Here is a 25,213-nt window from a genome sequence, read left to right on the forward strand (position 1 = left end):
CATTATGTGTATAAAAGTTAAATTTGTATAATTTGTAGTGTTAAGTTTGTACCTGTTATTATTTTTTTTTACTTTCTAGTCTTAAAAGTTCTTAAATAAAATTAATTATTTTAAAAATTATTGCTTAATATTTCTCCCTCCTTCCTTGGAGAGATTTGAAGTTTTAATACAATTTAATTTAATCTTAAATAATTCCTAATTATAAAAAAACTTGATTAAGTGAATTAAAGAGAAAATAATTCAATATTATTATATCATGGTTTTTTTCTGTGCTAATTAACATTTTTGTCTTAAAACATATTTAGAGATTAATAAAAAAAACAATTTTTTTAAAGACTAAGCCCTACCTTGGCTGTAAAGGTACTAATAGAAACCATCAGAAAATATGGTCTAGGAAATAGCAGCAATGCCAAATCTTCCTTCACAACCTAACTCTTCTTTCCCTCATGAAAGATATGGAAATAATTTATTTATAAAACAAAATTTCTTAAACCATTTATTTAAATCCAGATTGTATTCTTAAATAAAACAATAGCAATTAAATAAGTTGAAATTTAAATCTTAACTTAGTTTTAATAATGACCCAATAGATTTTATTTAATTAAAATAATCAAAATTCTTTTTAAAAAAAAATATGTTAACTTTCTCCTTGTCTAAGCATTTTTCTGATTAGAACCTTTCTTTAATTTATTTATTACTTGACAAAAGATGAAGTGGCCAAACTGGAAAATGATAGATTCTACTTTTCATCAAATCGTAAACATAAAACTCAGTTTGTAATTTTGTGATTTTTTAAAGTTATTTGTTTTAATTAAAATTAGCTTTTTTCGTTTCAATGATTGTTTAAGATATATTTTTATATTTTCAAAGAAATATTGCTGGCAACAATGCACTCAGCAACATGGGTATATATCATGAAAAATGAATTAAGTAGTTTTCCTGTTTTATTTCTAGTTTAGGAATTAAATATTTATATCCTGTTATTAATTTATAAAAAATTAAGAGTTATGTTTTTGAACCTTATGTGCCCAGTGGCTCAGATGCAACTAAAAGTATAATTTAAAACAGGGTTCTTGATGGGCTATGATTTGCCAAATTTATATTATTTACAACAATGAATGAAAAAATTAAATACTATTATTTCTATCTTTGGGAAGAATGGATTGAACTTGAAATATAATAAGTGGAAAACAAAAAACATGGACTAATATCTAATATAAGGATATGTGAGGGGAGGGATGTCATGAAAGGACTCTATTAAGAGAAGCAGAGAAAATTAGCTTGCATGTAAATGAAGATAAAACAAAGTATATGATTGTAAGTAAAAAAACCCACCCTAACAACATTATTTACGTGGATGGCAAATCGTTTCCGAAAGTAGACAATTTCAAATACCTCGGCTCCACATTAATATCAATAAATGATCAAAAGATTGAGAGAGACAGGTGTTAAACAAGGGCGAACAAAGCCTTCTCTGTCAAGAATACTGAAACCTATAAAGCTAGCTTTGATACAAGGCCAGATATGAGACCCGGGGTACCTGAGAAAGCAGATTCAAAAGATTTGAGTGGAAAGTCCTTCGTACAATTACAGGAGCAATCTACGATCAGAACCTTTACATATGGAGGAAAACTGACAGTGAACTGCTTGCAGAGACTGGTCAGTCAATATCTGATGATATGAAGGTAAGAAAGTTAAGATAGATGGGACATATAGCTCGAAGCAATCCACCAGGATGCCTCTACACAATGAATGTCAGGATAGTTGGCAAGAGAACATGTGGGAGGCCAATGGCAATGAGTTAAAAGTTGGGCAATTGAATATGAAGGGTGTGTCTGATTTGTTCCCATTCACAACAAAAAATAACTAAGGCTCAATAAAACACTAACATATTTTTTACGAACAGCTCACGGCCATCTTTCAAGAGCATTTGAGACAAAATCGGATTCTTACATTTTCAAATATAAGCAGTCAATGTTTCAAACCTTCTTGATGACATATTGCGATGATATATCGTACTAGTATTTCTAAAGTGACAAAATTCAAGACAACTGACAATGTGACACTCTTGCCTATGGAGGGGGAATAGCATTAAGGCAGCAAGAGTGACACAAGTGCCCTCTGGCGGACAAGCTCTGAAGCTAGGTTGATACAGTTTTGATGATTCATAAAGATATATTTACTAATTTCTTTCATAGTCATAACTCAAAAACACCGATTTTTGAGTTGTGTCACTTTAGAAATACTAGTGCGATATGTTGTCCACAAATTTTTTCGTAAATGTTCATGACTTGCTTTATCTATCATAGTCAGCATCAAGAATCCAATATAAGCTAAGCTCATTTTATTCCTGGAGGTGTTCTGTAGTTAGAAATACTTTTTGGATCTTTGAAATATTTTGACTACTTATTATTGAGAGTTTTACATTAACGTAATGTACAGTCTCCTCCATTATTTGATCAGAAATGAGTAGGGACAATATATCAGCCAGTGACTATATATAACCAGAAGTGACTGTATAAAACAGGCACTTGGTCGAAATTCCGAATCTTCTAGCTCGGGTGTAGAGTTTCAGACTAAGCCCGTTTGAAGGGTTCGGAATTGGTCTTTGTTTTTTACCAAAATAAAATTTAGGCTCTCTTGGTTGGTCCATTGGACCCTGTCCTACTCACTCGGGGGAACTCTAACTGAGCCTGGAATAAACACATCACTGTTTTCAGACTTGCTTAACTCCTGTCTGTCCGTTGTGCATGAGTCAAGTCAAATGGAATATACTCGTAACATATTTTCAGAAGGTGTATCTGAATCGTGATTGGAAATGATAATGACATTTTGGTGAAGAAAGGGTGAGTAAAAAAAGGAAATCATCATCATTGTCACTTTCACATGGAGGGGATGGCCCACCTTCAAAAATCAAGAGAACTCTTTCTGCAATGTCAGGGTCATCTGGATGATAAATGTTAGACACCGCTGTGAGAAGGTCTGCAAGCCGTTGTGGGTTTAAAATAAAAGTAAATGCAAAATAAGTGAAAATCTAATATACCTTGTCTGGGGTTTGCCCACATGAACCTAGTTGCTGGGTATACAGTGTCTCAGAGACATACTTTATACCTGGTAGCTGGGTGTATGGTGTGTGGCAGACAATGTACACTTTGCAAGAACAGCACTGGTTATTACTCCTATATCACAGCTGGGACAAAAGTTACGGTTACTATGTACTTTTGGAATGTGGGAGAAACGGCACTGAGTTTTTGAATCACAGCTGCATGCAGTCCTGTCAAAATATTCAATCAAAATTCACTAAGTGTCTGTCAGACACCGTATACTCCCTGAGGGTTAAAAAGTAATATTTGTTTTTAAACTTCAAAACGGTTAAGGACTATAGGTCTAAAAATTCATAAGTTTGGGAGAAAACATTCTTTAACCCTTTAAAATAAACTTGATTTGATATTCATATCTGAGATTAGGAGTTTATTTTTTGTCTTAAACTGTAATTATATGTTAGGTTAACTACAGAGTAAGACATTTAATAAACCTAAAAAATTTGACAGTTTAAAAGTCTAAATTTTATCCCATGTTTTTCAAGACTATATTTTGAGAAGGACTAGTATATACACTTTATGCACAAAAAACAGATGTGTACTGTAGCAATGTGAAAGAATGATAAAATATGAGATATTCTTAGTGAGACTCCAAACTAATTGGGTTATAGTTCTAAATATCCACCAATCTAATAGTTTATTAAAAATATTTGATTTAAAACCAAACATTCCGTAGGAACTGGGTATTACGAGTTTTATCAAAACATAGGATTAACACAAAAGACAACTTTTTACTAACAATTTTTAATATTTTCTATGCTCTAATGTTCATATAAAAGAAACTGGTATTTAAACAAAATACTTACACATCAAATTAATAAGTCAATAGAAACAGACTTCAATTTAAACAGAGTATGAATATATATTCATATTCTTATAAGAATATTCTTAACCTACAAAGATCATCAATGTGAGAACAGTCAAATGAAATATGTAATACTGCTTTTATAATACATACTTACAAACATAAAATAAAAAAACAAAAAAAACTTTAAAGTAAATATAAAGGCCATTTGAGTTATCACCCATACAAATAAAATAATGTAATATTACACTTGAAAAGACTAGCATAGACTAGAGTCATAACATATTCTATAAACTAACAAAAAGTTATATTTAAGATCACTAACTTCTATAAAAAGAAGTAGAGACTAGATTTTATAGTCAAAAACAATAATAATAAGGAAAAGGAACTTAGAGTTTCATCCAAAAATACTATAATTTTTATAGAGTTAAATATATTAAGGAACTACTAATTGCCTATACACAAATTGAATAATAAATATCTGAATGACTGAAGATATACTAAATTCACTACTTTAATTTCAAAACCTGTTAACTACATTTTTTATCTTAAACTTTTGTGTGAATTTTGAAGTTTGGTACATTCATTATCTGTTGAGTCAAAGCAATTATTTGAGCCTTAAAAAAAAAAACAACAGAAAATAAATACATCAAACTTAAATACTCATGCAAAACATATAATTAGGAGGTTTTGAAAATGAGGTCACAATTCCTAATATAATATAAAGACTAGCTAATGTGTGAGCATTATAACATCAAATGTTATAATACTTCAATCTAAAATCTATAAACTTCAACATATAATTTGAAACTCGAATAATTTAACTTTCTTTACACATAACTATACTATGAAGAAAAATTGAAACTATCCACAAACATTAAACTGTAATACTGAAACAATAAAACTTTCTTTCAAGCTCTCAAATAAAAGTTAAGGATACCATACAGTATAATGATTAATCATTTCTTCAATTTCAAGAATATGTTGGCGTTCTTTGTGACCAATTAACATAACATTTCCATATCCTCCATTCCCCTGATTTTTCAATCCATTGTAGAAGCCATGGACGGCTTTGATCTCTTGCTTAGCGTCTGTGAACCTTGATAATCTTTCTTGAAAGCATTCATTAATTTTATCAAAATCTTTTTGATAATCTCTGTTAGCTACATGAGCCTAAAAAAAAATATTTTAATGTTAGATTTTAAAATATATATATTTTTTTTTTAATTATTACCACCATACACATAAAATACTAATCATTATAAATTGAAAGGCTCTTGAAGAAAAGTAGGCAAAATATTGAAATATACGGAACTATTCTTCATCGCCCTAAATATTATATCTGATTGTGGCTAAAGATAGCACTTTATTAAATATTGTATAGAAAACTTTGATATAACAGGAAAACGAATTCTCTCTACCCTAGGGAGGGAATATATTCAATATATTATCTTTTAGTAAATTATTTATAATTCAGCACAACTTAACAAATCCGTATTCAATATGAAAATGCTATGCAATCACATGTTGTGTTATTAACTGACACTTAAGTGTGTAGCAGTCTAAACTTCCCAGTAATTTTTTTTTATTGTAATATAATTATTAGTTCTGGAAAGCATTTAGGTTGTGTTTTTCTTGTACACAATCACATCCATAAAGTATAGAAGTACAGGGTAATGTAACTACAGTATATGAAAAATAAATGTTTTTAATTCAATTCAACTGAGGTATGCATATATAAACAATTCAAGGAACTGTAGAATATAGTTTGAGAACTGAAGGTTTAAAGTATAATTAACATAAAATAAGATTTAGAAAATCCAGCTGAATAATAATAGGTAATAATAATAACAACCACGACTGTTTCTGTGATGCAGAAGATTATTACTACAAACAAACATGGCAATGGATTAGATTCCTAGGACCATTAAAAAATGTTGAAAAGAATGTAAAAGCCTGAGGCACTCTGGTCTACTCTACTTTATTAAGGAAACTGAATAACAAGTTGAAAATTGTTAAAAGAAACTAACTCAATAAAAAAAAAAAAAAAAAGAGAGGAATTTGAAATAACTGATATTCATAAATCTCTAAACACCAATCGCGAGGAAAGACTTTTTTATCTCTTTCAAAAGGTTGCAATAAACTTGAACCATATAAATTCAAAACATACTTACATATATAATAGACAGGATATAAAATTCAAATTAAATTAGAAAGATCTTTAAATATAAGATACCTATCTATGTTTAATAGACATAAATTAATCACAGTATAGGGCAAAAAAGAGGAACAAATAATCTTAACAAAATGAAAAAGGTCATGTTGGATAATAGGAGGGGCAGTCTTGGCCTTTCACTTTCAGGAGGCTCAAGGTAATAATAAAAAAAAATTATAATTGAGCATACAGTTCTGTCTTCTAGTTGCAGATGAATAAAAATAAAAGTTATCTGAAGTAAGTCACTGATTAGGCAAGATAAAGTTATTTGAGTGTAGCGAAGGGGACGAACCTAATGTGTTGGGTAATATGGAGGCCTTGCAATAAAGGTTTACACAAAGCCTTGCATCAGTTAAAGTCAACTAATGTAAAATTTTTGTTTTATTCAGGGCTCATCAGTGTTTGACAAACCAAATATATGAGCATTTGTTTATACTTGAAATGTACCTGGTCCATCCATGTAGCATTGTCCCAAGTATTTTTGATAAGACGGTCCAATTTCATAAATCCATGTAGTTTTTGCAGACACATTAAAATACAGCAAATAAAAAAAGTTATGATATAGAAGGAAATTTTCTTGCTGAAATAGTAACTTTTTATTTTATTCAAAAAGAGCCCCAAACTGTACAGATTAGTATTTGACTGAGTAATATATCACTACTTGGTATGTCTGTATGAGACGTTTGGAGGCTTACTATGTTCAGTAAGCATAAATATGATGTAATGGTTTTTAGTCCTGACATGCCAGAGGTGGTGGAGTTCAAAGGCAAAAAAAGGCTATACTTGAAATTGTATAACTTTTGCCTCTTTTCCTTTTCCTTCATTATTTACACATAAGCAAGCCCACAAACAAAGATGCTATTAATCTTTTGAATTAACTTCAATAAACACATACATTCACTCCCTTAAAAAATGTAAAATCTTGGAAGTAAATCATGAAAAATTATAACTATAAGAACAAATATTTGTTGAAAAATATACAAACTTCATTTTGCTAACCTAAAATCACTATCCAAGGTTTTTAATACTTACAGGTCCAGAGTCAAGTCTTGGTTTCTTGTTCAATGAAGCCATTATTGATGTATCATTATCACTATCAAGTTTTACTCCCTCAAACTGTCTACGACAAAAGTCTTCAAGTTTTTTTATTCCAACATCGAATACTTCAGTGCAATCATAGACTAAGTTTTTCTTCTAAAAATAAATTTAAAAAAAAGGTTAGAGAAAAACAATTAATTGTTCTTATAAAAATTGGTAATATTATTAGTGTCTAATGTAAGTATATGGATAAATAGATCAAACCTAATAATTCTGATTATCCAAACAGATTCCCAATTGATGATTCATGAGATGTCATTTGGAAATTAAAAATATTTCTAAGCAGTAGAATGTAGTAAAAATTGTTTTACATGGAGGCATTCAAAATTTCCATTTGAGGCATTGAAAAAGATGATTTTAAGTTACAAAAAAATGAACATTTCAGATTACTTCATGAGAAAATAAATTTCTGAACAATGATTCATTAGCATAAAAATATTTTTAAGTAAACACATTTTTTGTGTGTAATATATACAATAATGAGCCATAAATAAATAAACTGGACCATCTTCATTTTATTTATTTATAATTTTTGTGAAATGACCTTTTTTTTTCCTGTTCAGTAACCCAAATTTTTCACCAATCTGGTTTCAATAAGTTTGTGCTTTTGAGAGTCCACTGTATTATTTAAATCATATATTATTTACCCTTTTGCCAATTGGATTGGTCTTAATTGGTACAATGTTTTTCAAAGTTGGCAGAGAATTTTTCTTCCTCCAGTTAAAGGTTGACAGATTTTGTTTTAAGTCTGGAATCGCTAAATTTCTCCAAAGTTTTCTTACTGCTTTATATCTAAAAAGTAATAAAAAAAATTACTCAGAAAAACTAATATTGGATTAGAAAAACATGAAATGCTATTAGCATATAACCATATATTCATGAATTTAAGTCAAGGCCTTTGCCTAATTTAAAGCCAGGGGAGATAATAATATTATGATATAGGGCTATCAGAAAGTTTTATGATTCACGTGTAAAAGAACAAAAATCAATCGTTTACTTTTAAACTAAGCTCAAAACAAGACCATACAAAATGAGCTGTCATTTTGTATTGGACAACCAATGACTTGTCCACCAACTCAGATCATTAATGCGTTACAAAAATGCAATAAAAATTAAAATTTTCTATCTTTGTTAACATTTATGAAAATAAATTAAATATGATGTTTAATTAGAATGACAAAAAAAGTCATTGGTATAGAGCTAAGTATTTACATGTAATCAAGATAATAAGGTGTTATCTGAAAATTAAGTACATTAATTACCTCTCATCATCTGTTTCTAATTTCCTCATCAATTCCCATTCAGGATCATTGTTATCTCTGTTTTCATCAGCATTGCAGCTCACAAAAGGTTTAAGAGCTAATGCTTTGTCAAGGATCTCTTTCCTATCACTTTCAATTTCTAAATTACATAGTTCTCTTATTCTTTCTAACTCATTTCCTTCAATCAAAAAGTCATCAACAGTTTTGTCAAGAATATTCTTATAAACAACCGATTCAGAATTCTTAATAGACAAAGTCAAATTATTCACATCAACTTTTTTCTCTGTTAATTTTTTTTCATTAGGAATGTCAATAAGTAGTGACAATTCATCTTTCCTTAAAAGTGAAAATTCAGGTTTATTTTTAGTTTCTGTACTAATACTTTCTTTTGTTGCCTGTGGCAAAGTTTCTGGTTCTGTTATTATTATTTCTAAGTCCTTGGATTCATCTAATAAACTTTCTTCTTCCTCTTTTATGATACTTAAGTTATCAAATACATTCTTCACACCCTTTTTAATTTCCTGCTTATTTAATGGAGTACTAGTAAATGCCTCTCCTTGCTGGGATCCATAACTTTTGGAAAAGTCCCTACAAGGAGTAACACAGTAAGTATCTCTGAAATGTAGGGAGCTATCAGTTAGATCAAGTGAAGCAGACTTTTGGGGAAGATTTTCAACTGTATGTACTTCTTCTGGGTTAAATTTAAGTTGGCTGGAAGAATCACAGAAAATTTCAAAAGGTTTAACTTTTACTTTGGATTCATCTTTTTCTACTGGGAAATATGTAAGCAGGCTTGGAGAATCACAGAAAATTTCAAAGGGTTTAATTTTTACCTCAGATTCACCTTTTTTGGAGTCATTACAATAGTACTCATCATCTAATTTTACAGGAATAATCGTTGATTCTAAGCAATCTTCAGGATTTTTTAAGTGTGTGCTGTTTACTGCAGGATCTTTTTTAACTGTTTCAGTTCCTTCAATATTACTGAATATTTTAGTTTCAACCAGAGGTTCCAATTGGGAATTTGTAGCAATAGGAAGTCTCATCTCTTTTCCTGAAATAATTGATGAAACTAAATTAGGATGACATAGTGAATACTAAAAACTAGAATACATTTATTTTATAGCATTTTTATTAATACCTTTCTCAATTTCAGAATGTATAACAGGGCAAATATTTTTTGATTCCATATTCAAGAAGTTCTTAAATATGCAAAACAATAATTACAACATAAAAGAAAATTGAAATAATAAATTGATAATTAAAATTAAAGGGGATGACGTTTTAAACAGTCATTTAGTTGTCACTGACCACGACTATTTACAAGTAACTAGTAATCAGATTCGAACTGGCTTAATCCCGCCACAACACTGCGCTGCGTAATAACGTACCCCCAATTAAGATTAAAGTTCACTAAAATATTTTTACATGTATACATATATTAAACCGTATGTTATAAAATTGTGATGTCAAACAAAAGTTTATCATTTAGATGTTCCTGTTCCTTAAAATATAATAATATTGTCATTTTGTTTATCAACGAATTATGTAAGGCCTTGGTTTGTTTCCATGATTCATTCATGGTTCACGCCTTAATGTTTTGTTGTGGTCTTAAAGGTAATTTGTACAAGTGGCATTTCTGAAGCATTTGGAATGTTTACTTTAATGACATCACTGAGTAATATCTTTGTATTATGATTTGGTAAAAACTATCAAGTACGGTAAGTTTAGGTTTGGTGCCTGTCTCTAACCTACAGATTTAAATTGAAACCTTTTATTTTTTACATTTATTGTGTTAGTAAGGCTAGACTGATATTTACGTCTCCTGATAAACGATCCTTTTGTCCTTTTACTCGATTGATCAACACCCAATTGTAAATAAACTCAATGATGAATGTGATTCATGAGCACTTTGAATGTGTGTGATTTGACAGTTATCATTGAGGCTATACCATTAAAAATTACATTTTTTCTTAAGTTAGTTTTATAAATTAAAATATCCAATGTTGTACTTATTTATTTTATTTTAAGACAAATATATAAATAAATTTATTCTACACAAATTTGTCAATGTTGTTTTTCATCATTTCAGGAAGGGTGTTTAAGATCTTTATTTCATTATCAAATAAATTATCCATTTATGGATATAAATTTTAAAAGAAGTGTCATTAGATTAATTGTAGATCATCTTTAAGGTATGTATTTGTCTTTACTGATTTTTAGCTATTGTTAATTTTTTTTTAGTTTCTTGTACAAAAGCAGATGTTATTGCTAATGGAATTAATAATTTTTACAGTATTATTATGGCTGAGCAACCCATTAATAATGCTGCTCCAACTACAGCCAATATCGTCAAAGAGGGCTGGTTGTTTAAAAGAGGTAATTTATAGTGTTGGTTTACGTAGAGTAATATGACATAATTTTTATAAATTTCATGGAAGTATTATGTAAAATAATATTCTAGAATTATCTCCCTTCTCCAGCTTTGTAATAAACTCTAGTGATAAATTTTCTACTCTTGTTTATGTTAACTTAATATTATTGTTGTAGTTATCTGAACAATTTTATGTTTCGATAGTATTCATCTTACATCTGTCATTGTCATTATTGCTATTAGATGTTTATCATAATTATATTTGCTGTAGTAACTAGTAACCTTCCAGTTTCTTGCAAGCAATTCTCCAATATTGTGAATTTGGAATTCATTTAGGTGTCTTGAGGTGAATAAATGCATTAAAAAATTCTTCAATTTGTCTTTTTATTTATGAAAAATTACTGTTTTTTATCAGCCCCACTTTAAAATAAAATGTTAGATTCAATATTTTATTTTCCTCATTAAAAATAGTACAGTGGAACTTCCCTCAACGAACATCTCCCATAAGCAGACAGTTTTATTTTACCCATTCTTATACTTTATCCTTTACATTATTTTAATCTCTGTAAACCAGACCTAATTAATGGACACATATTTAATCTTTTTTGTTTATTAAGTCACTTTTAACTGGACAGGAGGTTAGAAAGATCTAATTTCTTGGAACAGTAGATGGTTTTAGCTAATGCCACCTGTTAAAGTAATTTCTTGGAATGTTATATTACTGAATGGTTGTGGACTGTTTGTATGTTAACAAATCATATTACTTTTTCAAAGAAGCTTTTTCTATTATTCTTCGGTCTATTACATGTTTTTGTTTTAACAATTTTAATTTAGTTTTCATACAATCTTATAAATTACATTGTGTGTGCTTGTGAAGTTTACTGTGAGTTGTGTTAACTGAAAACAACTTATTAAAATTACACACATACAAAAAAAAAAAATAATAAAAGTTAGTGAAAAAGTTAAAAACGCATCTGGCCTCTTATTTCTTGTTTCGAAGTGGGAAAAAACATAATTGGCAGATACATTAAAAAATAAAAAAATTACAGCAAGCAGAATGCATTAACATAAATTAAAATCACAAAAGTTTTTGGAAGGTTGGTCTTAAAATTGAAAAGTTTATGTAGCATTGGTTTTGTAGAAAAAGGATTGCCAGCATACCAATCAGTGGATTTTTGGTTAAAACAAAGGTGTTGAAGATCTCTTAAGCATTGGTGCAAATTCAAATTATCTAGCAGTAGATAAGACAGTTTTAAAGCTCAACACGAAAATAAATACAAAAATTTGAGTGCAGAAGGAGTGTCAGTAGACTTGGATATGGTTTGTAACAGATTGAAAAAAATTAAAAAATTGTGATGGCTACTTTGCAACACATTTTTAACTGCGAAGAGACAGCTTTATTTTTTATAGTACTGTCAAATAATATTTTACTCTTTACTTAATGCTTAAAAAACCAAAAGTAAATATTTATTTGATACAAACATGACTTAGGCATACATGTACAATTATAAAAAATTAAAACACTACAAACTCTTTTTTGCACACCTATTTGGTTGCATTTTTCAAGTTCAACTCTTTTTATTTCTTCATTTTTTATATTGTTTTGATTTTTAGTTAGGCTATTATTTTAAAAACTTTTTTCTTATAAACGGCGGACACATCTAATAAGTGGATGAATTAACATTCCCCAGTGATGTCTGTTTAAGAACAGTTTAATACAGCATTTAATTTATAAAATTAACTGGATTAGACTGTTAAAATAATTCTGTTAAATTTTTTTATTGTATTTTATTTATAAATATAACTAAATATAAATATATCATTACTTAATTAGAAATATTTAAAAAAATTCCTGAAACATTTGTAACATATGAATCACAAAATTCTTGAAAAACAATAAGCATTGATACCGTAAGATACTACTGAAAAAAAACAAAAATTATATATAATGATATTAGTTCTTTAAAACTGACCCAAATTTTCTTCCTGCTGTCGTTTAGAAATATCTAATAAAGTAAATACTGAGCTTAATACTTCCCTCTTTCTGTTTGACGAAGGTTTAGCATAGAATAAAAATACAGGCACCGAATTTGGGAATGGAAAAATGTCTGTATGAGGTAGATGTCAGTTAAAGATAATTATAAATTATGACAAGTTTCACTGTTATTAGATTCCTCGAGATTGTCTTATTTCAGGTTTCTTGTTCTTTTAGAATGTGGTACATTATTTTTCTTTAGTTTCCTACTACTTTATGTTTCTACAGTAATAATTAGTGTAAGAATTTTCTGTTGATGTTGCTTCATCTTCCAATGCAATTTTGTGGCTTTTGGGACTCCTGTGTTTTGTTGGATGGATACTGCAAAGGCATTTAGATATTTGAATAAATAAAGATTCCAGTAGAATCTGCTGATCCACTGTAAGCTAACATCTTACACGTAGTTCCTCTTGATGGCATTTAATAGTCTAGAGACTTAACTATGCCAAAATTGGAAGGTCTCAGTGTGAAATCTTCCTTTACCAGAAACTCATCTTTAGGAGGCAGAGGATAACGATTTACATTGTGATTCAGTATATTCTAGTACCATTTTCTGGCTTCTGGGACTTATGTGTTTTGTTGGATGGATACTATAAAGGCATTCAGATATTTGAGGCTTTTTCAATCATTTTATTTGTTCAATTAGTTCTGTTGGATGGATACTATGAGTTATATAAATATTTGGTGTATCATAATAACTTAAAAAACATTTTATATATTTTATTATCACTGTTTATCTATTACTTTTCAGGTGAGCATATAAAGAATTGGCGGCCGCGTTATTTTGTCTTATTTGATGATGGGTCTTTAATGGGTTACAAAAATAAGCCAGAATTAGGAACTGCTGACCCATTGAATAACTTTACCGTGAAAGGGTGCCAGATAATGAGTGTTGATAGGCCTAAGCCTTATACCTTCATTATAAGAGGACTCCAGTGGACGACTGTAATTGAAAGGACTTTCCATGTTGAAACTGAAAGGGAGCGGTGAGTTTATATTTTTTGATTTAGTAAATACATTCATTACTGAAATGAGTTTATTAGAATTTGCAGAACAGTGGTAAAAAAGGTTGTTCCAGTTTATAAAAGGTATATTGTGACTTATTAATTGTAATTTGATGTTTATTAACAGGTTTTAAAAGTAAATTTGAACTTCAGAATACACAATCTTTAAATATAGATAATCACCATACTTTACTTAACTGTTTCAGTCCTGTTAAATTTCGTTTTAGGGAGGAATGGGTTGCTGCTATCCAGAGGGTTTCTGACAGGCTGTCCGAATCGGATGATGTTGAAATGCGAATTGAAAATCCAGGTGCTAATGAGGGTGAAGGATTTGTGTCAACTGTTGAAGAATTAAGTGTAAAATTCTCTGAACAAGGGACATCTAACAGTAAAAGTTCGGGAAAGAAGAAAGTTGTAAGTATTTTTATTATTGCAATATTTTTTCTGTAGTTTGCTGTATAGTTACCAAAATTATTTTACTCTAAACGGGAACTCTGAGTCACCCTGATGAAGGCTTGAAATTCAGGTGTAAACGTTGGGACAAATAAGTAAAGCTTACTTATTATTTATTAGTGTATTTTTTCTAACCCTGTCCCCAACCATCTCCTCAAAATTATTGTACTTTTTGGTATAGTCGTGTTTAAACTTGATTTTGTTTTCTTTTTTTATGTATCAATATTAAATGTTTTATTTATCATTAATAACTATGTTTAATATTTGAATTTTCATTTTCAGACTTTGAAGAACTTTGAGTTTTTAAAAGTCCTTGGTAAAGGAACATTTGGCAAAGTAATTTTATGTCGTGAGAAAGCCACTGGACGATTGTACGCTATAAAGATTTTGAAGAAGGAAGTTATTATTCAGAAGGATGAAGTAACTCATACTTTAACTGAAAATAGGGTGCTTCGAACAACGAGTCATCCATTTTTAATTGTTAGTGTTATTATTTATGATTGGTATTACATAATGTTGCAATGAACATACTAGTTTGTTTGGGCCATATTCCAAAAATTATATTCATGCCATACAATACCATCAATATGAGTGATAGGTCAAGTTACTGGAAAAAAATAAATTTATTTATAAGTTTCCCCTGTAAATCCATTATAATATGAGATGACCATCAGTTAATCCACCAACTAATTCTATATTCTTTTTCTTTTTTTTGGCCAATACTTAGCGTAGATTATCTTCTTCTTTTTCTCGCTAATGCTTTCTATAGGTTATCATCAGTAAGAACCTCAATCCAAATAATGTACTCTTATTATATCCACCTGCTCTTATTAAAAATTTATCAATTAGAATTAATAATTTATTTGGACTGATATTTTTTGGTGAGCAATCTCTGTTGTTTTAGAAAGAAATGTTTTGCAAAAAATAAAATAAATTCATACGAATCAGGAATAAGTTATATTTTGAGTTTTACGTTTAAATGGTTTGATTGTTAGGATTTGCAGTTTTTTTCCTACACGGCATTGCTCTTGCACTATAAGAGTTCTGAGAGCCCACTACAGTGGTGAATTTTGATCAATTTTTCTAATTAAGTTTATTTATTAGACCTGCTTTCACAGGTATGAAGTTATATTAATTATTATTTTCTTAATTGATTGATGTTTATGGTTACTATTCCGTTCCTTAGTGACAGTGTGATCATATAAAGCATGAAGCCCTACAACATTCATCAATTAATTATTTTTATTAATACTTTTAGTATCTGGGATTAGCATGTTAAAACAATTAAACTCTTCGACTAAGTTCAATCTGTATTGTATATATCAGTAGATTTCAATGTCAAACCTTCTGGTAACCTTGAATAAAAATTAGTTAAATTCGGTGAAGATTGGTTCTGTAGTTTTTGTGGTTAGTGGTTACAAACAAAAATAGGTCCTTTTGTATAATAGTGTGGTGTGTTAATTTTATAGGTGTTAGCTCTGTTGATAGGGGTAGGATCTGTCACTGTAGACTGTTCCAAGTATAACTTGACATTGTGCTTTGATATAATTAGCTGGTGTTCAGATGATATTTTTTGTATAGGCAGTTTTAATCTTCTAAACTACAGCTTGTTACATTAATTTAGCTACAATTTGAGTTTTTACAGATATTCCTAATTGGTAAGTATTAAACTTTGTCTTTAAAGTGAATTAGTTGTTTTACTATTTGGGGACCCAGCACTTTATAAATTTAGAGCTGCATAGCATTCAACATGACCAATTAATTTTTATTGTAGTGTTTTTTAACTCCTATTCCATTTGTTATATGTCCCTTTAAGATGTTTAGGGTTAGTTAGTTCCCACTTGGTTTGTTGATTAAATAAATAAGTTTTCATGTTTTACTAAAACTTAATTTAGTTGTGAATTAAGCATATTGAATATAATTCTGTTTGTTTTTTTTATAAATTAAACAGGAATTTCTATTTCCTTTTTTTTTACTAATAATAAATTTTATTTTTTTAGTCTTTGAAGTACTCATTCCAAACTGCTGATCGTTTGTGTTTTGTCATGGAATATGTGAACGGAGGTGAATTGTTCTTCCATCTTTCTAGAGAGAGGGTATTCAGTGAAGACCGAACAAGATTTTATGGAGCTGAAATCATTTCTGCTCTTGGATACCTTCATGAGGAGGGTATCATCTATAGAGATCTGAAAGTAAGTTTCATTATGCTTTTAATTTTTAGTATATTTATTGAATTTGAGGCATTGAGAACCAGAATGGACAAACCCAACTGTTGAATTTTGAGAAAAACGTTTTATGTTGAAGATTTTACTAATTTTTGTCTGCTTTAGACCACTTTTGAAAGTTAGTCCTTGTGTTTCTGTCATCAAGGGACAAATTTTAAAAATGTATTAGTTTTAGTACCAAGAAATTAATTTCATATTCAATTTTCACAATTTGGTATTGTGCATTCTGGTTCTAAATTCTTCATTTCAGATGTAAACATCATTTCTAAAGCTGCTGCTATATAATACTATGAATGTTAGGTTCCATGTGTTGAAAGACGAATGTTTAGCTCTAAGCATTGATAGCTTGCAATTGGACACAAGACCACATAATGCATCAATTGTTATAAGGTGCTTGTATTATCAAGACTATATATTGACTTATGCGGTAACAGTACCTCGTTAGACTTAATGTGTTATTCCATTGTTCACATATTTTGACTCAGTATTGAATAATGAGAACAAACACATAAATGGAGTAAATAGAATGATGGTGGCCAATTGGAAATATTTTGGAAATCTGAGGTTTTTTAAGAAGTTAAATATTTTCAAGAAGTACTAAGATACAATTATATAAAATCTTAGTTTGACCAGTTTTAACTTGTGGCCGAGACATGTACCTTGACCAGTACCATGATAAACCAATTTAATTGAAAACTCCATAGAAAAATCTATTTCTTCACCTTAGGTACCAATATATGTGCATAAAGATTCCAAACAAATGGTAAATTAAAGAAAAGTGGAATGACCACAAAGATGCTGGCTACAAGACCCTGAGGAGGACTTAAAAGTTTAAAGAGTCACAAGATGTAGAGAAAATGCAATGGATTGAGAAAATTAGAGCAGTATTGTAAAGGAAGCCATTATGTTTAATGGGAGGTAGCATTAATAATATTAAAATGTACATACAATGGTTAATTTATTTGTATTCAAAATTCTCGATTTTTTTTTATTTGTTTATTGAAATTTAATATCCTCCCAAAATCCAATGAGGTAGGGATGACAGTTTATATTACAGGTTACCAACCTGTTCTAGGCTGACTGAAGGTTGAGGTTATTCTATGGGTCCCCTTTAAATATAAGTCAACCCTCCCCTCACACCCTGATCTATTCTGGGTGTCACTTCTGCTGACAATGTTGAGGTGTTACCTCTACACGCATGGCCTTATAATATTTAGTTTCACCATTTTTTTTCTATCTTCTTTTCAATTAGATCTATGCTTGGGTTAAGGTTCTCTTCATATTCTCTTCAACCTTTTAGGACCTGATCCAAACATCCTTTTCTAACAGCTTTTTTCACTTCTTTCAATCTTGACAAAAGTTTTTTTGATTCTTTCCTCTTACCTTTTTCCTTTAGTCTCCTTTCTACCAATTTTTACTTTATATGTGACTGTTGCCACTTATTCTTCTGACATTCTTGATATATGTGCAAACCACCTGGGCCGATTTTCTTCAGATGGACTCATGTCCACTTTGGTTCTTATCATGCCATTATTGATTTTGTCTTATTTCTTTTGCTCAAGTTATTTGAAATAATGAATCTCAATAGTTTGGTAGTGAGGACCCACGATTGCTGGCATTTCATTATTTGAAGATATGTATTCTTGTCTGATCATTTATTGTTCAAGTGTACACTGTTCAATGTATTGTTGATATTCATTAAAACTTTTATTTTTTAAATATTCTTAAGTTTAAACTAACTGATTTTTGTTTTAAGCAATAATTGATTTAAAACTTTTTAAATAATCTTCCCTTAATTTTAATGAAATTTTAAATAATTAAAATAAATTTTATTTTTAGCTTGAGAATCTTCTGTTGGACAAGGATGGACACATTAAAATAGCAGATTTTGGGTTGTGTAAAGAGGATATCACTTATGGCAGGACTACCAAAACATTTTGTGGTACTCCTGAATATCTGGCTCCTGAGGTGATTCCTATAAAATATAATATTATTTAATTTTATTGGAAAAGGATATATATATAAAATCAGTTTATTTTAAAATTGGTCTATAGTGATCATATAGGAGGTTCAGCACTGCTACTACTGGGTTTCCAAAGGAATACAGTATAGTTTATTTTAATTTATAAAAAGTCAATTTAAAGAAAATATTTGTATTTTATTTATAATTCATGATGATTTATGATTCATTTGCTAATTTTTGTGAGAAATGGTTTGGAATTCTTATCAAAATTAAGGTTATCAATTGTTTTGTTATTGTGATTTTTCCTGGTTAAAATAGGTTTTTTAAAATTAAATTTAGATTTATTTTTCCATTATTAAGTCAGATATTTATAGTGCAAATGTGAATTTTTCATATAGTTAGGCTTACACACTTGTCTAATTTTACACTGTCTGAATGGTTTCTCTTTGTTTCAAAAGATGTACTGCATCTTTATTGGATTACTTTATTTTTTTTCATCAGACATTAAGCACAAACACACTACATTAATTAATCTTGACAGTTGTCATAACTAATTCCTCGGGTTTGTGAACTTATATTAAGTTATTAAATTTCATTTTAATTTCCTGTCTAAATTTTTAATTCAAGAATATATTTTTGTTTATTTTTTTCCTGAGTCAATACACATATATGTACTATTTATTACATTTTAGTCATTGAAGTGTTTACATTTATATTTGTCTATTGATATTCACGTTTTAATTCTTATTGAGTCTACAAACATATATTACATTTTGAATAATTGAATGTTATTTATTAAATTTGAATACAATTGAAATAAAACCAGGTTTTGGAAGACAACAACTATGGACGTGCTGTGGACTGGTGGGGTGTTGGAGTAGTCATGTATGAAATGATGTGTGGCCGTCTTCCTTTCTACAACAAAGATCATGATGTTCTCTTCACACTTATTTTGATGGAGGAAGTAAGCTAATTGTTAAATTAATATTTTTCAAATCAATCACGATACTCTGAAATTTGTTATTATTATAATTGAAAGTTCCTTTATATGTTTAACTTCTGTGCATTAAATATCTTTATATTTAATCAAAAACTATATTATTATTTGTTTTTCAAAAACTTATTTTTCTTTTTCACCGTGTTGATACATACCAATTTTTTTCAGAAGTGTACATTTTGTTTCCACTATTTTTCTCAAAATTATCACTTAGAAAAAATTATTTTGGATATATTTAAAAACATGAACTATTCATCTGAAATTATTTTTGTGTCATACAAACTGTCTTCTCTTTGTTCTGTTTTTTAAAAATCCCTAATCAGTTCTATATAGAAAAGTGGGTCATATAATTTTTTAGTCAGTCCTTATTTTTCCACATTATAGTTCGACCTATTCCCTTTCCAGCTGAGTTGAATGAAAAAGCTATACCAAGTCGACTAAGACATTCACAGCCATTAAATAATTTATACAACTTAATATTTAATTACATAGCTTTCTTGGCCATATCAGCTCTTGTGATGAGAACTAGACCATTAACAAACTGCAGATTAATCAGGCGATTACTGCCAATCCTTACTCCCATACACCATGGCATTTTTCCCCATTTCTTAGTGCCCTGATTAGGTATTTGAAAAACAGATGATAAAACTTACATAGCTTGTTATAGACCTTTTATTGTTAATTAACTGTAAATAATGAAGTTCTTGATTTTAATATTGTCTCTGGTGTTACCATGTAGGATTTTTTTTGGCTGAATCATAAATTGTCTTTTTCTCCCGTTAGCCTTTTTAATCATAGTTTCATTTGTTTTTTTATGTCTACACAAAAATTCAATAAACTTCTACATTTTTTGCCATCGCTCTTTCAATATTTATCTTATTCCAAACATTTGGTCTTAGTACTATAATTTTATTGTTTTGAAACCTACTTGTTCATTGAAATTAAATTTTTTTTAACTGTTCTTTATTTTAATCAATCATTTATTTCTAAAATAATTTTGAATCACACTTAATTAATTTAAGATTCCACCAATATTGGGTGTATAAATTGTATTCAAGTTTTATATAATTTTCCAGGTGAAATTCCCTAGATCCATTTCTAGCGAAGCAAGAGATCTGCTTGGAGGCCTTCTAGTTAAGGACCCCAACAGAAGACTGGGAGGTGGCCCAGATGATGCGAAGGACATCAAGGCACACGTATTCTTCTCATCTATTAATTGGACTGACTTGTACCAAAAAAAGGTATAAATTATTCATTTTGTTTTATTTTAGGTTAAGTCAAATTCATCTTACTACCTACTGAAATTGTTATAATTAGTATTAATCATCTCTTTGAGACTTTTACAAACTGTTACGTGAATCTTCACACCTAAATTTGTAAAATTGGAGGTACTACAACATGTGTGATACATGTACAGCGCCTTTGTATACTATTAGCTGTATGTCAACAGTAGTTTAATTTTCAATTAAAATTTTTTCTAACATATTAAAAAGCACTTCTATTCGAATAAATCTTACTACAGTATGAAAAACTATTCATTTGCTACTTTCGAACCATGAATTATGTTTATTTAAACCTAGTCCTTGCTTTAATAATTAAAATATTGCATTTATATCTTGAAATTTCTGAAACCCAACATATATTTGTAATAGTGTATTATTTTTAACTTAAACATAATTTGTTATTAATTTAAGTTAAACCTAGCACTCTTAAAGCATTTCCCCTTATCCTGCAGGACTTTAAATTTTAAGAGTTAACAAAATATCTAATTTTTAATTTAATATTATTTATTGTTTTGTTTTTTTGTAGATCCAACCTCCATTCAAACCATTAGTTACGTCAGACACTGATACTAGTTACTTTGACTCTGAATTTACTGGAGAGTCTGTTGAACTGACTCCCCCAGAAAATGCTCATCTGAACAGCATTGCTGAAGAAAATGACTCAACACAGCCATACTTCCCACAGTTTAGTTATCAGGTTTGTGTCTTTGATCTAACTTAAATTTAGAAGTTTATCCACTAGATGGAAGGCTGAGTTACTTTACTGCTGGTGACAGCATGTTTTCATTAATTCAAATTTCAATTTCAATTAAACCTGAAAGCTCACAGATCCATACGTCCAGAAAAAGTAGTTTTAGGGTAAATTTTCTTAAAACTCAGTATGGATTGGGAATCTCTGCATGGAGTTATTGACAGGTGAGAGAACAAAGTTATGTTCTTTGCAAGTACAGCCATAATTACTTCAAAAGAAATGTTACACTTCTGGAAACACTCAAGAAGAGATTAGCGTTTGTAAAAGCAACTGTGACCTAAATACCAACAAGCATCTCAATATTCATTGCATACAAGAACATATAAGAGAAATATGGTCTGAAGCCTGTTGATGTAAAGCCACTTAAAAACTAATATTGATTCTAAGATTCTATTGACCATCTACCACAAGCGAAACGTAACTCATAATCATTGCTAAAATACGCTGCTGATGAAAGAAAAATTAAAACAATTGTGCTGTAAACCATACATGAAGATTATCCAAAACAGGAGTGGTTATTAATTTATATAGATGGATCAATAATACTAGGAATAAAAGAAACAGGAGGCACACATTACTCCTGCTGCTTTTAGGGGCATCTTTATTCAGTGATCCAGAAAGCGTAAAAAGCTTAATTGGCTTTGATGAGGTGTACTGCTTAGATGTAAATGTACATAGTCAATGTAGCGGAGGAAGTTGAGGTGTCATCTTAGCAACCTTGTAACTGCAATGGAGCCTATTTGATTCTGGCTTGGGCAGGTTAAATGTTATTTTGTGGCAGTTCTACAGAATGAAAACTCTACCCTCCCACACTGGTTAGGATAGGTTGGATTCCCATAAGATAACATTTTCTCCTTAATGTCAGAGATGACCAGGTTGGGGTAAACAAAAAAACTTCAAGGTATCCTTTGTCTTGACAGAATATATTGTACATACTTATTCTGAATACTAAGTACTCTGAGTTAAGTTCAGTTTTAACTGCTGAATGACAGCAGAATAAAGAAAATTTATTCTATTTTTTTTTTAATTTATTATCTGCTGGATACATATTTATTGTTTTGATTATATAATTTGTGTATCTAATTTTATGTTACTTAGTTATGTGTTTAACATGCTAATTTTAACCTTTGAGTTTTTCTCTATTTTTAATTTTTCCTACTTATATATTGTTTTTGTATTACAAACTCATGTTTTATTAATTGGAAAATAAATCATGAAAAATAAAGTTTAAAGAAATAATAAAAAATTAACAAGTTTAATAAAAATGATAATCTGTATTATTGAAAAAATATAAGTAAATATTATATGAATATTCATATTTTTCATTTATTGAGTGTTTCTTATGTTACAGTGTGTTGGATCGACTCTAGGAAGTTCAACTGCAAAAAGCCTCAGTGCAAGCTCTCTCGTGCATAACTGAATACATATACATTTATGTTCATACATATTTACAAGTGTATATAAAAATCGTAACGGGCCTCACTACATCGAATTAACTAATGGAGACATACTGTTGGTCTCATTTGTAAATGTTAATGTATGCAGTGTTCTGTGAATTTTTATTTTTTTTTATTCTAAATATCTCATCTAAAAAACATTTCTAAACTAGAACATAATGATAAAAAATATTCGGAGCTGTAAGGATATTTATTTAAAAATATTGTAGATAGTTAATTTCTTTTTCTTTCCTTTTTTTTTTTTGTTTTATTTTAAGAATTCAATGCGAAGAATTTTTTTGATGTTGAAACTTGTCATGCATTTATTTGTATATTGGTTGACATTTTTGGGGGGATATGAATCGTTTGTATGAAGTATTGTTCATTGTTGGCAAGTAAAATTTATGTTGTATAAAGTGGTACATTTGACAGTGAAAGGTTATTTTTTCTTGTTACATAACTGACAATTTAATTTAAAAATAGATAAACTAAAAAAAAAGTTGTTTACCTATTAAAAAAATATAAGAAGAATAAACAAATAAGAAAGAATAAATATTCTGCCTACTTTCCTGTTGTAAAAACTTGTTTAAAAATTTTTGAGAATTATTGTATTTTGTATGTATTAGTTTCTAATTTTAATAACAAATGTAAATATTAAGTCTGAAAGAATAGATGTTTTAAATTGTAAATATATATGCATGACATTTTTTTTTCTTTTGTTGAAATTAAATTATTATGAGTGATTCATTTATTATAATAAGTAAAGTTTTTGTCTGAATCTGAAATATTTTGCATTTGTTCATTTATGTTCTCTAAAGTATAAACGTTGTATTTATTAATGGTATATGTATTAGACTTAGCATATCAGTAATATAGAGAAATGTTTAGAGACTGTTATGTCCGAAAAGTTATATAATTTTATTCCATTATCAAAATAAATAAATTTTTAAGATCTAAAAATTGTGGTTAATAGTAAAGTTTATAACTTATATTTTGCTGAGGAATTTAAACTTATTTATGAATAATAGGTAAATATAAATTTTCTAGAAAAATATAAAATAAAATGAGAAAAATATCTATTGAAAAAAAAGAGAAAAAAAGGTCCAATTGGACGCACAACTTTGTGATAAATGTAAGAATAAAACAATACTGGTGTGTGTTGAGTACATTGCCATTAATCTGCAAGAATATAATTGTAAGAAAATAAAATGGTGCTGCCATAATCTTAAATTTACACATTTAAATAATAATTACATTTAAATACTATATTTTTTATTAAGATATCCAAAATATTACTTCTAAGTAAATTCTCTTTTAAGTTAGGTAAACTAATTAGCCTTGATTATATAAACAAATGGATTATTTAGGCCAAGGAGACCTAAACATGTTCAAGGAAGTGTCACTATTTTGACACATGCTTCAATCAACATTCGATGTGTCATTTCAATATCAGAATATCTTTTATATTATTATACTGCTTGGGCAGTAAATAAGATTATATCGCTTGTTGAAGTTACTGGGAATAAAAGTTTGAAAAATACATATATTTTTAACGTCACTGTTATCCTTTTTCCTCAAGTTAATATACATTGCTGTTTATGAGTAACCTTTTTTTTTTTATTTAGCAGTACGAACTAGTTGGTAGTTTTTTTATACATTCTCAATAAACCTAAGCTATAGGTATCTACAAATTGGTGACCCTCAACATGATGCACTTTTCAGTCTGCTTCTCTTCATATAATTTGGACTGAAAACAAGTGTAAAAAGTGATGGAGTTTTATATTGATCCTTGACTATGTGGAGCTGTAAAATATATCTCAAAGCCTCTTCTTATATTAATTGAAGAAACAATGAATACCTGTATTTCTAATTGTTAGGTAACCTATCTTACAATTTATTCATTGGATACTATAGATAAGGCATTTGAGAAAATTCTTTCCCTCTGGCTACAAGAGTCCATGGAGGGCACATATAGCCTCTCAAGGGTTCAATATGGATTTCATAAAGAGCGATCCATGGTATGTGCTATCGGATTAGCAATCGAGACAGCCTGTACATCAATTGCAGGAGTGAGGTGGAGGAGAGGTGCTAAGTGTTATGAAGCATCATCACCCTAGATGTCAAGAATGCTTTTAAGATTTCAAGATGGACCAGTATATTAGATGCCTTACGGACTATGGCGGTGCCAGTCTATCTTATGAGAGGTCTAAC

At 29.2% G+C, this 25,213-nt stretch overlaps 2 protein-coding genes across 5 annotated transcripts; one reads left to right on the forward strand and one right to left on the reverse strand.

Annotated features, from left to right (window-relative positions):
* Positions 1–3,985: 3,985 nt before the first annotated feature.
* On the reverse strand, positions 3,986–10,394 carry LOC106686266 (uncharacterized protein PF3D7_1120000). 2 transcript variants are annotated; one of them, XM_014429458.3, is made up of 6 exons: positions 10,302–10,394; positions 9,623–9,683; positions 8,482–9,535; positions 7,867–8,011; positions 7,154–7,315; positions 3,987–5,079 (listed from the first exon to the last, which is right to left on the reverse strand). In XM_014429458.3, exons 2-6 carry the CDS (start codon positions 9,669–9,671, stop codon positions 4,837–4,839), a joined length of 1,653 nt encoding a protein of 550 aa, XP_014284944.1. In that variant the 5' UTR covers positions 9,672–9,683; positions 10,302–10,394; the 3' UTR covers positions 3,987–4,836. The 2 variants fall into 2 exon arrangements, with proteins under 2 accessions (XP_024217227.1, XP_014284944.1); XM_024361459.2 differs by lacking the exon at positions 9,623–9,683 and having other exon boundaries at positions 3,986–5,079; positions 10,302–10,387.
* Positions 10,036–24,542, forward strand: Akt (Akt kinase). 3 transcript variants are annotated; one of them, XM_014429454.3, is made up of 12 exons: positions 10,036–10,202; positions 10,574–10,676; positions 10,778–10,860; positions 13,642–13,876; positions 14,122–14,308; positions 14,630–14,827; positions 16,348–16,539; positions 18,412–18,540; positions 19,362–19,499; positions 20,609–20,773; positions 21,342–21,512; positions 22,918–24,542. In XM_014429454.3, exons 3-12 carry the CDS (start codon positions 10,785–10,787, stop codon positions 22,984–22,986), a joined length of 1,560 nt encoding a protein of 519 aa, XP_014284940.1. In that variant the 5' UTR covers positions 10,036–10,202; positions 10,574–10,676; positions 10,778–10,784; the 3' UTR covers positions 22,987–24,542. The 3 variants fall into 3 exon arrangements, with proteins under 3 accessions (XP_014284940.1, XP_066909709.1, XP_066909708.1); XM_067053607.1 differs by lacking the exon at positions 10,036–10,202 and adding an exon at positions 10,348–10,458; XM_067053608.1 differs by lacking the exon at positions 10,574–10,676.
* The last annotated feature ends 671 nt before the right edge of the window (positions 24,543–25,213 follow it).

This window comes from Halyomorpha halys, unplaced genomic scaffold (assembly GCF_000696795.3).
Source record: "Halyomorpha halys isolate HHAL.00 unplaced genomic scaffold, Hhal_1.1 Scaffold802.1, whole genome shotgun sequence".
Taxonomy (NCBI): Eukaryota; Metazoa; Arthropoda; class Insecta; order Hemiptera; family Pentatomidae; genus Halyomorpha; species Halyomorpha halys.

Excerpts from the sequence above, each read along its gene's own strand:
- LOC106686266 (XM_014429458.3), bottom strand. The coding sequence starts at position 9,671 with ATGGAATCAAAAAATATTTGCCCTGTTATACATTCTGAAATTGAGAAA. Across the intron at positions 9,536-9,622 it reads ACATTCTGAAATTGAGAAAG|GAAAAGAGATGAGACTTCCT; the intron begins GTATTAATAAAA and ends CAATTATTTCAG. Across the intron at positions 7,316-7,866 it reads CCAATCCAATTGGCAAAAGG|AAGAAAAACTTAGTCTATGA; the intron begins GTAAATAATATA and ends ATTTATTTTTAG.
- Akt (XM_014429454.3), top strand. The coding sequence starts at position 10,785 with ATGGCTGAGCAACCCATTAATAATGCTGCTCCAACTACAGCCAATATC. Across the intron at positions 10,861-13,641 it reads GGGCTGGTTGTTTAAAAGAG|GTGAGCATATAAAGAATTGG; the intron begins GTAATTTATAGT and ends ATTACTTTTCAG. Across the intron at positions 16,540-18,411 it reads TCATCTATAGAGATCTGAAA|CTTGAGAATCTTCTGTTGGA; the intron begins GTAAGTTTCATT and ends TTTTATTTTTAG.